This window comes from Equus quagga, chromosome 7 (genome assembly GCF_021613505.1).
Source record: "Equus quagga isolate Etosha38 chromosome 7, UCLA_HA_Equagga_1.0, whole genome shotgun sequence".
Taxonomy (NCBI): domain Eukaryota; kingdom Metazoa; phylum Chordata; class Mammalia; order Perissodactyla; family Equidae; genus Equus; species Equus quagga.
In genome coordinates this window covers 40,665,938-40,681,774 of record NC_060273.1, presented here as the reverse complement: position 1 = coordinate 40,681,774, position 15,837 = coordinate 40,665,938, and the positions used below count along the sequence as shown (strand labels likewise).

Here is a 15,837-nt window from a genome sequence, read left to right as displayed (position 1 = left end):
AACAGGCCAGGGAGGGAAGGGCCTTGCCCAGGGCCACTGGCGGGTTAGTGCCAGAGTCAGAGGTGGAACCCAGGTCTCGGCCACTGTGTGGTGCGGCCTCTGGATGACACAGTGAGCCCTGTGAGCCGTGAGGCACTGTTAGGAGATGACCCCGTCAGGAAGATGACGTCAGGGCCCAGTTTGGGTGATTAGAAAGAATCAGAGGGGGTGGTGCTCTAAAGCGAGCAGCATTTCTCAACCTTGGCACCACTGATGTTCTGGGGCTGGGTGATGCTTTGTTCTGGGGGCCGTCATGTGCATTGTAGGGTGTTTAGCAGCATCCCTGGCCTCTGCCCACCTGATGCCAGTAGCATTCCCCCAGCTGTGACCACCAAAAATGTCTTGAGACATTGCCCTATGTCCCCTGGGGGAAGACCCACCGTGGGCTGAGAGCTTCTGGCTTGGAGAAAGCTGTGTGGTGGGCCCCACTTTCAGGCGAGGGTGGGCTCGCCATCTCCTAACTGAAGCCTCGTAAGCAGGGCTATAAGAAGACCCCTTGGAGAGCCTGCTATGCCAACCTCAAAGTTGGGGGACACAGTGGAGGGGGGCCCAGCATTTTAAGTCCTGCGTTGAGGGTATGCTTGCAATCAAGGTGACCTCAGCGCTTTCCTTTGAGAGGTAGGTGGGGTGAGGTGGAGCGGCGGCCGAGCTTTTGGGCAAGGACAGGGCAGGAGCCCCCGCCATGAACAGGTTTAATGACAAATCGGGAGACGAAAATAAGGTGGCTGTTAGGATCATATCCTGTGAGTCCTGCTTGGCTCTCTGTCTTCAGCATTCCGCAAACGTCACATAACGTGCCTCGGTGTGGATTTTTTTATCCATAATGCTCGCAATTCTTCGCAGTTTACGAAGTTTATATCTTTTGTCAGTTCTGGAAACATCTCAGTTGTTTCTCTTGAAATGACGCCTCTCTTCAGTTCTATTTTCTTTTGGAACCCAATTAGACATATATGAACCTTTCTTTTTATTCTCTGTCTCTTCATTATTCGGCAGATATTTGCTGAGCGCTCTGCCAGGCGCGATTCAAGGCATGTGGCCCCTCGAAGCCCCTGGGGCTCCCCCAGCCTCTCCCACTTTCCGTCTCCGGCAGATCTCTTCAGATCTATCTTCTAGTTCTCCAGCTCCCTGTCAGCTTTTTTTAATCTTTTGTTTTAAATATCTATAGAATTTTAATTTCAGTGATGAGATTTCTTCATTTCTAGAGGTTTTAATTAGGTCTTTACAAACCAGTCTGGTGTTTTTTTTGATGCTATCGTGTTCCCTGCTCCTGTTTTTAATTCAATCTTATTTCTTTAAACCTTAAAGAGACGCCTTTCATATTTTGTGTCCAACAATTCCAGTATCTGAAGTCCTTTTTCTCCTGCCGTTTGTTCTGTGTGTTGTGAAATTTTGGTTGCTGAGCCCACGGGATCCCGCAAGGCCTCGAATGACAGCACGTCCCTCCAGCGAGGAACTGCTCTCCCTTCTGCCGGGCGCTCTGCACCAGGATCACTGCGACGTCATTCATTGGCTTAGTATTTCCTGAACCCCCAAGGGCATAAATTCAAACTCTGATCTCTCTCGAGCCTTTGGTTTTTAGAAAGTCTCCTGTGACTTTTTTCCCACCCAGAGTCTAGGCCGAGGCACTCAAGTTTCCTCGTCACCTCCCTCTGCTGGGGCAAAGAGTTTCTAGTCCTGACTTCTAGGAAGGTTGTAGCCCTGTGGTTTTGGTTCTGATTTTCCACCCTACAAACCCTTGTCCTCTGGGCGCCTTAGGGCTGTGACATCCTGAGCCTTTGGGTTTCTGACGTTGGCAAACGCCCTGGGGCAGCCGCGGCTTCCGCACCAGCTGACCACTCTGGTCTCCAGCTCTGCTTTGGTTTCCGACCTTGGGGATTTCCTGTACTTTCCTGCAAGCTCAGTGATATGTTGAAAATCTTGTGTGTTATTTATCTGGCAAATTATATCGGAAGAAATTATATGAAGAGGAATTTGTGAAATGAAATTTAGCGGGCTATATTGCCAGAAACAAAACTCTCACCGTGCCTTCCGGCAAACGTTGGGAATTCTTCTGGATGCTGTGCTAGATTGTTTTCAGAGGTTCGTTCTGCTCAGCATCCCCCAAATGCCTTCCCTTTCCTCTCCTGCAGTGTTTTCATGGGTCCTACACTGCGGAGTCTTTCTCCCCCCTCTTCCCGACTCTCTGATCTGGGAAGCGCTCAGTCAGTGCAGACAGCAGAAGGAGGGCCTCTCCTGGCCCAGGCCCTTGGTTGTCTTCCACATTCCCAGGCGGAGGGTGAGTGGGAGCTCAGCTCTCAGTCAGCTGCTCAGTGCCTGCCTCTGCTCAGCCTCCCTTCTCGGCACCACCTGTGGGGCTGCCACGGAGCTGGCCTGTTCCCCAGCACACGTGCGGTTCCCTGAGGTCCAGTCCGGGGACACAGAGGCTCGCTTAATGTCGTCACACCTCCTGCATCCTGGAGTCAGGTAGTCAAACCTTCATCTTTTCCTGTCTCTCTCAATGGAGATGTGCACTGAGAGGAGAACAGATAAACACCAACGCCTGTATAATCTCACTTATATGCGGAATCCACAAAAAAAGGAAAAAGCCATAGATACAGAGAGCGGATTGGTGGTTGCCAGGGGCAGAGGGTGGAGGGTGGCACGTGGATGAAGGGGGTCAAAGGTGCAGCCCTCCACTTATAAAGAGGTCCAGGGGACGTAACATACAGCACGGTGGCTGCAGTTTACAATAGTGTATCATGTATTTGAAAGTTGCTAAGAGAGTGGATTTTAAAAGTTCTCATCACGAGAAAAAAATTGTAACTATATGTGGTGGATGGAGGTTAACCAGACAGTGTGGTGATCATTTTGCAATATACATACATATATATTGAACCATTATGTTGTACATCTAAAACTCATACCATGTTCTATGTCAATTACATCTCAATTAAAAAATAATAAATAGGGGCCGGCCCGGTGGCACAGCGGTTAAGTGCACACGTTCCACTTCTTGGCAGCCCGGGGTTCACTGGTTCCGATCCCGGGTGCGGACATGGCACCACTTGGCACGCCATGCTGTGGTAGGCGTCTCACATAGAAAGTAGAGGAAGATGGGCATGGATGTTAGCTCAGGGCCAGTCTTCCTCAGCAAAAAGAGGAGGATTGGCAGTAGTTAGCTCAGGGCTAATCTTCCTTTAAAAATAAATAAATAAATAATCAATAATACCAAAAAAGAGAGGAGAATGGATGAATAAATTGTGGTGCACTCATACAACGGAATACTACATAGCAAGAGGAAAAGAATGGATTATTGCTACACACAAGAAAGGGATGAATCTCAGAGGTAATGTGAGCTGAAGGAAACCAGATCCCAAATTGTACACGAGCAGAACTCATCTATGACGATACAAGTTGAAATGTTGGTTATGTCTTAGCGGGCGGAGTGAGCACAGGCTTGGAGCAGAAAGGGGAGCCTGCTGAGGGTTGGAAGTGTCCTCTGTATTGAGCTGAGTGGTGATCACACTGGGGTATACTTACATAAAAATCCATCCGTCTGGACACCTAAGAATTTTGTTGCTTTAATGCATGTAAATTCATTCTCAATAAAAAAGAAAAAAACTTATTACAAAATATCCTAAACATCCAAAAGATTACAAAGGATCATCCCTTTACAGAACACTTTAAAAATAACACCAATTCAAGGACACCCATTGAAGTCCTAGGTGTAGACGGCTCCTCTCCCACGCCATCCCCTCCCAGGGCACCCCACCCTGAAATCGCCATTTGTAACTGGCATATTGGAAAGTTGGCACAGGCTGCACTATGGGGTCTCCACCAAACCCGGAAGTCCTTATTACTTCTTTCTTCTCTTTGGAATGTGAGGGTCAGTTTATTAACGATGAAAGTTATCAGAAGAATATTCTCCTGAAAATTATTTTTTCTTAGAAAAAATGAACAGAAAATCAAAACCCTTTCAGCACAGCCTCCGATGCTGTGGCAGGCAAGCCCCCTGCAGATGGGGACAGGCCAGTGCTCACTCCCGGGTCAGCAGGATTGCAGCCTGGACCATGGGCATCCTCCAGCTCCAAGTCACCCAGTTCCCGGCGCAGAGCCTCGTCCACCTCCACGTGCTGGCAGCACCCGTGCAACCAGCTGTCAGACACATCAGAGTCAAAGACGAATCGAGGCGAGCATTCGAATCGCTGTTTCCCACCGAATCAGCTTTCTCCCGCTTGTTGTTCTGCTTCCACGCGTTTCTTTTTAATTTCCAAGAGTCTTGCATTAAACCTGGCCTTGCAACTTAAGAAATTCTCAATCGTAACAGGAGCACCATGAAATAATTGCTTTTTGGTTCCTACTTTCTTCCCATTTTGTATCTTGTCTTCCTGCCTTTCTTCTGGTTTTGATTTGATCTACTATTTCATATAATTTTTCGTGTGCAGCCAACACTAAAGTAAAAATCATCACCATGACAAGGGTTTCTTCTGCCTGTAGTGCTAATAATTTTAAAGTGCCGGAGACATCCTTGTCTTCTAGATATTTTCCTGGGAGAATATTGCATTAAGGGGGCTTCATCCGGGTGTTTTTCACTGTACGTGAACTTGAATGTGGTCTGGACAGGTTTGCTGTTTTCTCCAGCCTCAGATGTCAGAGTGATGGTGAAGCTGGGGGATTTCCTGGTAATTCCAGATAATGAGACTGTTAAAGTCGTCTTCACTCGTTCCCTTCACATCCTTGCAGCACGGCAGTACCGCTGCCCAGAGAACCAGGCAGGCCTGGAGCTGGATGGAGAGGGGCGGGTGGACCCCATGGTCTGCAGCTCACTGCACCGCTTCTCGCCAGATTCTGGCAAGGTGGTCCTTGCTGCAGCCCATGGATGACCTGGACGCCACACAGGGGCTGTGGTCTTGGGCACGAAGCCAGGCCAAGTCTGCTGAGCACCAGCCCCACACAAGCTCCTGCCTCCTCCCTAGTTCTGCATTTGACTTCCTTATAACTTTTTAAAAAATTTTATTAAAAATTTTTTTTCCCAGAAGGAACATTGTGTCTTTAGTTTTTTCCAGCTTTATTGAGATATAATTGACACAAAATATTGTGTAAGTTTAAGGTGCACAATGTGATGATTTGATGTCTGTATCTATTGCAAAATGATTACCATCTCATAACTTTTAAACCAAGTGACGTCAAAACAGATTGATTTGGAGGGATGTAACGTACAGCATGGTGACTGTAGCTAATAATACTGTACTGTGTGCTTGAAACTTGCTAAGAGAGTAGATCTTAAGTATTCTCACCACACCAAAAAATGCTAACTATGATGTGCTACTTAGCTTGATTGTGGTCATTTCACAATGCATACGTATATCAAAACCTTAAATATACATCATTTTTATGTTGTAAATTAGACCTTGATAAAGCTGGGGAAAGAAAAGAAAATGATAGGTAGTGGCAAATGAAAAACGAGAAAATGTGTCACATACATGCAATGGAATATTATTCAGCTTTCAAAAAGGACACTGTGACACATGCTACAACATGGATGAAACTTAAGGACACTATTCTGAGTGAAATACCCCAGTTAAAAAGGACAAACACTGTATGACTCCACTTCATGAGGTCCCTAGAGAAGTCAAATTCATAGAGACGGAGAGTAGATGGCGGCGCCAGGGGCTGGGGGAGGGGAAATGGGGAGCTCTTGCTCAGTGGGGACAGAGTTTCAGTTTTGCAAGATGAAAAAGTCCTGGAGATTTGCTGCAAAACGACATGAATATAGTTAACACTGCTGAACCGTACACTTAAAAACGGTTACAGCGTCAAATTTTATGTTACATGATTTTTACCACTATTGAGAATTTTAAAAAACATATTAATTTAGGGTCGGCCCAGTGGCGTGGCGGTTAAGTTCGAATGTTCCACTTCTTGGCAGCCCAGGGTTCACCGGTTCGGATCCTGGGTGCGGACATGGCACCACTTGGCACTCCATGCTGTGGTAGGCGTCCCACATAGAAAGTAGAGGAAGATGGGCACGGATGTTAGCTCAGGGCCAGTCTTCCAAAAAAAAAAAAAATATATATATATATATTAATTCACCCCCAGCCCTGCTATCCCGTCACCCCAAATCTAGGGCAGTTGCTGAAATAATTCCGGGTATTTTTTCTTCCTTTTTTCTGTTAACATGATAGATCGCACCAGTTGATTTTTCCCCCAAAATTATCTGAACAAATAAAAATATTCACACATCCTTATTTAACGAAGATTCCTAACACAGTTTGGTGCTAATATCCAAATCACACTCCTCCTACCATCGTACGGGTAATGTAAAATTTCTTTTCTTTTTTGAAAATAACTTACTGAGGTGAAAATTACATAACACAAAATTAACCATTTTAGAGAGGCACCCAGTGGCATTCAGCACATTCCTAGTGTTGTGCAACCATCACCTCTATCTGGTTCCAGAACATTCCCATCATTGCAAGGTAAAGCCCTGTGTCCATTACACTGTTTCTCCCCACTTCCCCTTCCCACAGGCCCTGGCAACCAGCAATCTGCTTTCTGTCGCCATGGACTTGCCTTTTCCGGATATTTCATATAAATGGAATCACATGTTCTACGGCCTTTGGCGTCTGACTTCTTTCACTGAGCGTGACACTTTGGAGGGTCATCAGGCTGCAGCACGGATCAGTACTTCATTCCTTTCTATGGTCAAACAACATTTCATTGTATGCATAAACCACATGTTACTGACCCATTCATCAGATGATGGATGCTTACGTTATTTCCACTCTTTGGCTATTGTGAATAACACTGCGATGAACATTTTGTACAAGTTTTCATGTGGACTTGTTTTACTTTATCTAAAGTATATACCTAGGAGTAAAATTGTTGGGTCATATGGTAACTCTATGTTTAAACATTTTAGGGAACTACTCAACTATTTTCCAAAGTGGCCGACCATTTCACATTCCCACCAGCAATGTATGAAAATTCCAATTTCTCCACATCCTCGCCAACACTTGTTAGCGTCTGTCTTTTTATTTTAGCCATGCCAGTGGGTCTGCAGGGGCATCTCCTTGAGGTTTTGATCTGTGTTTCACTAATGATAATGACACTGAGCATCTTCTCATAGGCTTATTGGCCATTTGAATATCTTTGGAGAAATGTTTATTCAGATCTTTTGCCTATTTTTTAATTAGGTTATTTGTCTTTTTATTGAGTTGAAAGAATTCCTTATACATTCTGGATACGAGATCCTTATCAGATATCTGATTTGCAAACATTTTCTCACATTTGGTGGGTCTCCTTTGACGCAAAAAAGTGTTCAATTGTGATGAAGTCCAATTCATCTATTTTCTTCTCTAGGGTTGCCCCTGCTTTAGGTTCATATTTCTGTGGCTGCAGGAGGAAAAATACACGATGAGTTTGGAACATACTGTAGAAAGCAAGCTAGTGCTTAAAGAACAAAAGGATGGGGCGTGTCAGAGATGAGGGAGCCAAAGGAAAGCGCTCTCAATGGCCAAGGCAGAAGAACTTGAACAAAGTAAACAGCGATGGTATTGGATAATAAACCAAAGTATAGGATAAATATCCATGAGTCCATAGTGATAGAAATAAACCACCGATAAACAAATAAATTGGGGAGAAGAGATAACTCGTCCTCACAGAACATTTCCAGTTAATAAATGGAGATGGGAAGAGAGCAGGGGAACATCACCCCGGCAATACAATCACAGTGATAATTACAGCAGGCAGGCTGCACCGACAGATGCAAACATCAGTGGTGAAAGTTTAAGGAGAAACTGGACATTGGCACAATCTCAAAGTATCTCCATCAAAATAGTTACGAGTCACAAAGGGAAAGGGAGCAACTTGATGGTGGAGAATCCTGGCTCATATCGCCTTAGTCAAGTGAGCAAGGTTACATCGCTGGTAATAGACACGTGGAAATCGGGGGCCGCCGACAGGTGCGCTGAGAGGCACATCCCCTCTGTGCTCCCCCTCATCACGAGGAGACACCAGACAGACCCAGACTGAGGACCCGGACAAAAGAACCCATTCAGTGCTCCTCAAATGTGTCATGGTTATGGCAGAGCAGGCAGGCTGAGAAACCGTCACAGACGGGAGGAGATTAAAGAGAATCCACGAAGCAATGTCATGTGGGATCCTCATGGGATCCTGGAACAGAAAAGGGACGTCAGAGGGAAGACTGGTGAAATCTGAGAAAAGTCTGTACTTCGATCAACAGCCTCCCGCCAGCGTCCGTTTTCTAGTTTGGTTCATTGTACTGCGGTTGTGCAAGAAGTTAACACCAAGGGAGGCTGGTGAAGGATTTACGGGAACTCTATTTTTGCCATTCTTCTGTAAGTCTGAAATTATCTCAAAATTAAAAGGTTAAAAAAGAAAAGTCAGTGCAGGGATGGTGTGGGGACACGCTCTGTCCGGAGCGGCTGGCTCCCAGCCCCTCCCACTGTGCCCCAGACCCAGTCCTGGGGGCGACTTGCTTGCTGCTGGCTCGTGAAGCATCCATGTGGGGGTGCCTGAGGCAGGGCCCGGGGGCTGAGCTGAGCTCGCGGGGCTCCTCCGGCCTGTGCAGGCAATCTGCTGACCCCTAAGCTGGACTGTCGAGGGGCTGAGCAAGCCGCGGTGGGGCCCCAGGGACCTGCTGGTGCTCTCCTGCAGACGGAGGAGGGCAACGTCCTGCTAGGCTGGGACAGCGGCAGAAACAACTGGGTGGGTGTCTGCAGGGTCTCATTTAGACCCCACGGGGCATGAGGTCGGCTTTATTTTCTCCGTTTCAGAGGAGGAAACTGAGGCTCAGGGAAGTGGAGCCATGGGTCTGGCCCACATAGCCAGAGGGTGACGGGCTGGGCTGGACCCAGGATGTCCAGCGCCTGAGCTCTCTCCAGGGTGGTGCTGTCAGAGACCCCCCCCACCCAGGGCTGCTGCTCCACAGGGTCAAGGCTGCCCCAGGCCTTTGGCTTGCACAGACCTCCGTGAAGCCCGCACCGCATCCCTGGGCTTCCTGTGAGCCCTGAGGGCAGGGTCCCTGCGGGACTCTGTCACCGCCACCTCGAGCCCCCTGCGGAGCCCCATCCTCTTTCCGGCGCCTCTGGAAGCCAAGCCCTGGGCAGACAGGGCTCAGGCTGCTCCTGTGAGATTCAAGCCTGCCGCCGCCGTCTGGCCTCAAGTCGCCCGCACCCTCAGCCCTGGTGACAGTAAGCAAGCCCTGCGCCCCAGCCTTGTCCCAGGCCCCCAGTCTCCATGACTGCCCCTGCCTGCTCCTCGCGTCCTTCCTACCCAACCACTGCCTCACCTTCACAGCAGCTGACACAGGGTCAGGCCAACCGCCGGCCTGGGAGCCACGAGCAGATGGGGGCTGGCTCTCCTCTGCCCACGTGCCCCGGCGTGGAGTCCCCACTGAAGGGCGGCTGGCCAGGAAACACTTTCCCCCAGGGAGGGGGACGCACTGAGCACCCTCGGTCACCGCCCCATCAGAGAGTGACGGGGCCACGCCCGTGCCTCGGGTCAGATGGAAAGAAACCATGGGTCACAGTGGTGTGGGCTAAGTCTCGAGAGGAGACAGTCCTGTGGGCAGAAGCACTCTGGATGCAAAATGCTGGGCAGGCGGGATGAGATCTGGAAAGACAGACCCTGTCCATACTGGAGGCGGCTGAAGCCTAAGGAAATCGACCCAGATGGGTCTCGGGAACGATGCTGGGTTGACTGCTCTCCATCACCCCCGCCCCCAGACCCACTCTGCACCCACATCCTGGCTGTGCCCGGAGCCGGCCTCCGAGCCCTCCCACAGCTCCCTGGCCTCGGTGCCAGGTGGAGTTCAGCCAAGGAGAGGGTCGGCAGGAGGTGGCGGAGGAGGAGAGGGGGCTGCAGAATGCGCTCCTCCAGCTCCCACCCTCCTGGGCTTGCTGCTGCTGGGTCCTCTGCACAGATGCAGCTTATGCTGGCTTCCTTTGCTTCGTCCCTTTGGGGTGCAGTGGCTCCCCAGAGTCCCTTGTGGGTGCCCTTAGCCCTGTCTACACCTGCGCACGTGGCCCCTCCCTCCACTCTGTTCACCCCGGGATGGGCCCCTGCTTCCCCCAGGGCTCGGCTGATACAGAGGCTGAGAAAGGGCAGGAAGCTTCCAGACACACTTGGCTGTTCACCTCAGGAGCCTGGTTCAGTCTCTGTGGGGGACCCTCAACTGCAAGGCCGGTAAAATGACCACAAAGCTTGCGCAACAGTGACGGCTCATCTGCTCCACAGAAAGCTCGCTGCAGGGGACAGCATCGGCTCACCAAAGCTGTAATGTTCTCACCGAACTCATCAAATTCGTGTCAGCTGATCCATCACTATTTTGCAACTCAGGAAGAGTTTTTGTTTTTTCCTCGCAGGCCCAGTTATACCTCTAACAGATTCAAACGCACCCCCTGTGCCTCTCGGGGGGCAGCCTTGCCCGGCCTGCCCGCCTCCCTCCCTCTGGTTCTCTGCCTCTTCCTGCTCAGCTCCCTCTCCTCAGAGAAGGCAGCTCAGCCTTGGACTTCTTCAACGTCAGGTCCTCTGAAGCTCCCATCAGCCATTCACACCTGAGTAAGAATTAGCTGGCAGCCCACAAGGAACAGGATCGAGACAAACTCCTGGCACCAGGCATCATGAGCTGGGAGAGGCCGGGGGCGCCCAGGTCGCTCAAAGAGGGAAGCAGACGACTGCAGGGGTCCTGGACCTCAGTCACAAGCTTTATTGTCTCGAGCACAGACTCGCCACACTTCAACAATTCCACTTTGGGGAGGGGAAGGGCGCGGGGAGGACCTGGGGCAGGGTATGGCTGAGCCCAGACTGCACAGGCGGAGATGCTCACAGGGAACTCACTTCTCTGCCACCTGCCACCTGCCAGTGGCGCCAGACTCGGCCTCTCCCTGTGGGCCTGTGGCTGTTAGTAGACTAGTCAGCGCCTCCTGTGGGCGGGGCGAGCTGCCTGATTTTGCTGGAAAGAGTAGTATCTGACTCTGGGTTAGGCCACTAAAGCATCGCTTCTAGACTGTTGTTAATAAAACCGCATGCGAGAGCTGCCGAAAGCCAACGGGGGGCGGGAGGAGGGGGCCGGTGGGACTAACTGGCTGCCCCCAGGATGGGCTGTACTTGGGCAAGGATGTGACCCCTGCCCCGCCTGTACCCGGCACGTCAGAGGCTCCCTGGGCTGCTCCCAGGGCACAAGCCGCATGCCCGCCCAGGCACACTTCGGTCCTGGCACACTGCGGCACACTATGGGGGGCATCGGACGCCCCTCTGGCCCCGGGAGGAGGGTGAAGACCCTCCCTGAGCTGGAGAGGAGGGGCAGGACCCCTGGGGCGATACTGCAGCACAAGGCAGGGCCTGCGGGCCCCAGCTCTAGAGGTGGGACATGATGAGACTAGAAGGGGGCTGTGGGTACTCGTGTGTTCTGGCGCGTGTGTGTGGCACACACATCCCTGAACGCTCACCCCCATGTACCTGGGTGTTTATGTTCATAGCTGGTTGCAAGAACATCTGCGGGGTGTGTGGGCGCGGCCCCGCCAGGCCTGAGGCTCTGTCCTGGAACCCAAGTGTGTGTGGCCCGAGCATGGCTGAGTGCAGATGCCCCGCCCACACAGCCACATGTGCACACGTACCCCGAGTGTGCGCGCGCCAGGTCAGCGGGTGAACACATCAGAGCCCCCGGCACACCTGCAGGCAGGAGGCTGAGCCACGGAACATCTGGTCAACACAGGGGACACCACATTCCTGACCAGTCAAAGCCGTCCCAGGCCTGGCTGTGGCTCCAGCAGGTCGGCGGGGGCCAGGGCTTCTGGGCTCCCTAACACCGCGGCACCGGCCTCGGTGACCGCCCACCAGCAGCTCGGGCTGAGTCAGTGTGTGCTGGCGGGGAGGACCATGACCCCTGCACCCTGAAGCTGGGCCTCACCGAGGGGAACTTGTACCACGTCTGAAGGAGGTCCGGTGTGTGGGGACGAGACGCCCTGGGGACTGCCTTGGCCTGGAGGTGGCTGCAGGAAAAGGGGTTCCCCAGCTCCTCAGGACTGGACCCCCTCCTCAGTGCCTGCAAAGAGAAGCTGGGCCTCCTCTGACCCTGTCGCAGGACAACAGCTCCCCAGGGTCTGAGGGGTACCTGGGATGAGGAGAGGAAGGAGGGAGAGCAAGGATGTGCCCAGGGCCAAGATGGTCCTCAGGGAGCTCCTTCTGGGGAGGGGGCCTGGCTAGATCGCCTCAGCTCCCCCAAACAAAGTCCAGAAACTGCCAGGGCGTCCAGGCTGGAGGTCCCGGGGCCAGGTCGGCCCGTACCACTCTCTGTGGAAGGTCGCGCTTAAGGAAGCCTCCTGGTCCGGCAGGGGGGTTGAGGGGCAGGGATTGTCCGCGGCGGTGGGGGACGTTATCGTTACAAACACTGTTCTTGTCTCCAAAGTGACAGTCCTGGCCCCTGCCTGGACGGGGCACCGCCGGGGCAGGCCAGAGGGGCTCTGGTGTGGACTGGGCTGCTCCACGGTGTCCCTCAGGGTCAGTGCTTGTCCTAGAGAAAGCAAAGGCTTGATCAGCAAATGTCCCCAGGAGCCCTGAGTGAAGGCGGCCGGGGGGAGGGGGCAGGTAGGAAGGAGGGTGGGGGTGCGCTGGGGGAAGAGAGCCCACTTGTGCTGGGAGAGGGAACCACACGTGCAAAGGCCCTGGGGCAGAGGTCTCTGATGTGTGTCTGGGGCATGGTGACACAGGAGGTAGGGTGGGAGCTGTTTAGAGAAAGCTGAGGGGAAGACGTGAGAGCAAATGGGTTTACAGAGAGCACTGGGTGCCTGTGTGGAGGCTGGATCTGAAGAAATGGAAACTGGAGCTGAGACTCCGAGCCTCGATTTTCACATCTGTACACTGGGACTGCATGCCCCGCAGGTTGCTGGGAGGACAAAGCTGCACCAGATATGGACATCAGCTCCCAGGGGGCCTGGCACAGCGGCTGCTCTGCAGACACAGCCCTACCACATCCCCTCCAGCTCCAGGCCTCCACCCTGCTCGAAGGCCTGGTGCAGGGTCCCCTCCACCCCCCAGCCCCATCTCTCTGCCCCTCACCCACAGGCCTGGCCCTTGGCAGAGTCTGCAGCCAAGGTTCTCCTGTGTCTGGGTGAGCAGGGGCTCCACTGTCCTTCCTTCCCTTGCTCTGGCCTCAGTTGCCCAAGGTCACACAGCGAGCCAGGGACAGAGCTGGCACTGGGTTCCTGCACCTAACCGGGCCGGCACCCGGGACCCAAGTGGGTGCCTCTAAGACTGTGGGTGAATACGAGGGGCTACTGTGGGGCGGGGCCACCAGACACCCCCTTAAAACATCACACGGTCAAGCAAAGACAGGTCAAGCTTGGGAGTCACGGGCGCCCCTCAGGCCCATGAAGTTCTGGAAAGCCAATTTTATACCCACAATTCTACAAAACATACAACTCACAGAGACTGCTTCAGAGACAAAATGCATATGTTTAAAGCGTTTGGTGAAGAAAACCGGAGGTGAAACCAAACACAGAGTAAGCAACTTGCTCTAGAAAATGACAGCCGAGCCATTGCAGCCGCTCAGGGAGGACCAGCCCGGGCGGGCCAGCAACAGACGCCCAGCCGGGGTGGGGGGCGGGGGTTCAGGAAGAGCAGGTGCTCAAGGTGCTCAGAGGGCGGCCAGACCCTCCACAGGCTGCTCGCTGGGAAAGCCCAGGCACTCTACAGAGGAGACGCCTGACCAGATGGGCGGAATCCCATCAGGACCGAAGGGCAGACGGACGTCAGGCCTCAGCTGGGATGCCCGGAGGAGGACGCGACTAACCCTGCTCTGATCACCAGCGGCCATCAGACAACCCCAAACGAGGACTTTTCAGTTAAAAAAAAGGAGTGGAGCTATCTTTCAAAACTGTGAATTTCCTAAGAATCAAAGAAATCGCGGAGATGTTCCAGATTAGAGGGGACCGAAGACACCTGCCAACTAGAGGCAGTGAGCGCCGCAACCCTCGGCTGCCTCCTGGCCAGGGAGAAAGAGCCGGAGAAGCGAGGCGGAGGAGCAGGGGGGCGGGGTGACATGCGAACCCGCGTCAGTGCGACACTTGCGGGGACTGGGCACTGTCCTGTGGGCAAAGTGACGCCCCTTTCTCAGAAAATGCGGACTCAAGTATTTAGGGCCAGGATTCATGCAATTATATTCAAACGGTTCGGAAAATACTATACATCTTACACATGTCTACATTTAGAAAACAAAACAGACAAATGGGGGAAAAGGTTAACAATACTGATGGGGGAAAGGGTACATAATGTTCTAGGCACTATTTTTATTCTTGCAACTTTTTTCTAAGTTTGAAATTATTTCCAAATAAAAACCTAGTGCCTATCCACACACACACACACACGACGGTTCCCACTATTCGCAGTGGGTACATTCTATGAGGTCCCTGTCAACGCTGGCTTAGGGAATGCTGAGCCACTGCTCCTGGTGCAAACATGGGCGAGGCTCCTGTGAGCCTCAATCACGACACTTGCATTAACAACCCACAGTCCTGTCTTCTGTGCACTCCCTTTAAGACACCCTATTTAATGGATGACTCATTAACCGTGAGCTCAAAGCCAACAGCAGCCTCACGGTGCCAGCAGGAAGCTTCTGGACGGACTTTCTCTGCAGGGTACCGCGCAGCCCTCTCGCCCCCAGGAAGGCTGACGGCCTCAGCACTCGGCTGGGGGGTCATTTCAAATAGCGGGAATCACCAAGAAAAAGCACAAAAATGGGACAAACGTGGCACTAAGCAGACCGTGCAAAGGACCTTGTTCTCAGCGTGAGCCGAAACAAGAAGGCTGAGCGCCGCCTGGTTGTCCTCAGCAGGGGCGGGGGGCCGGCGACTCGCATGCCCCTCGCTCCCGTGTGTCTGCGAGGGACCACGGAGGCGCCCTGAGTATGGATTTTGGGGTTGTAATGACATTTTATGGAGCAGGCAAGTTTGCAAATAGGGCATTTGTGAATAACGAGGACTGACTGTCCGTGCACATGTGCACACACGCACACATGCACACAGGCAAACACCCATGTGCGTGCCTAGGACAGTTCAGGAAGGATATCACTTAAAACAGGTAACCTGGCATCTCTGGTAAGAGAACTCCTAGCGAGCACGTTCCCCTTTACACAGTTTCGGACTTGTCTCCCAAAGCCCCCCAGGATCACCTCGCGCCCCGGCCCAGGCCCCTTACCTCCTGCCTGTGGGCCTTGTCTGGCTGGTGCACGCCGTTCGCAGAGCCGGCACTGCCCGGGGCCTGCAAGAGTCGGGACTCTGAGCGGGGCTCCCAGGGCGGCAGCTCCCAGTTCGGCCCCTAGGTGGCGCGGTCACCCGGCAGGTCCTGCGCGACCAGAGCTCCTGAGGGGCTCCCGGCCGGAGACCAAGGCTCTGGGCAAGGCCGCATCGCCCCCCTAAGTCTGAGCTCCTCAGGATAAAGCCACGCACCCCCGGGGCTGGGACGCCCAGAGGAGAGGGCAGGGCGGTGTGTCCCCCCGCAGCCCAGGGTCCCAGGGCGGACGGGGCCGCCTCCCCCTCAGACCCGGGCACCCGCCCGCGCTCACCTGGCACCTGTCCGGGCTGCCCCTCATGGCCTCCACGAGCCTGTCCACCTGCTGCGCCTGCTCCAGAGCGGCCCGCAGCGCGTCCTCCGTGCTCGCCAGCTGCTGCTGCAGCCGCAGGAGCTCGGGCGCCGAGGCCGGGTCCAGGAGGGAGTAGCGCCTCTGCTCCGCCTGGGCCTTCTCCTTGTCCTGGAAGAGCGGGGGCGCGCGCAGGTGTGTGCGGGTGCGTGTGGAGG

General features: G+C 53.2%; 1 protein-coding gene and 1 pseudogene across 2 annotated transcripts in view; both read right to left on the bottom strand.

The window, feature by feature from the left end:
* Positions 1 to 3,877: 3,877 nt before the first annotated feature.
* On the bottom strand, positions 3,878 to 5,243 carry LOC124242583 (RWD domain-containing protein 1-like; annotated as a pseudogene).
* A 5,484-nt stretch (positions 5,244 to 10,727) lies between these two features.
* Positions 10,728 to 15,837, bottom strand: part of CLIP2 (CAP-Gly domain containing linker protein 2) — a 77,848-nt gene continuing 72,738 nt past the window's right edge. For both annotated transcript variants that reach the window (XM_046667099.1, XM_046667100.1), the window contains 3 exons: positions 15,605 to 15,790; positions 15,238 to 15,300; positions 10,728 to 12,556 (listed from right to left, as the gene is read on the bottom strand). In XM_046667099.1, the coding sequence (XP_046523055.1) occupies positions 12,545 to 12,556; positions 15,238 to 15,300; positions 15,605 to 15,790 (261 nt within the window). In that variant the 3' untranslated portion in view covers positions 10,728 to 12,544. The remainder of the gene's footprint in view (positions 12,557 to 15,237; positions 15,301 to 15,604; positions 15,791 to 15,837) is intronic.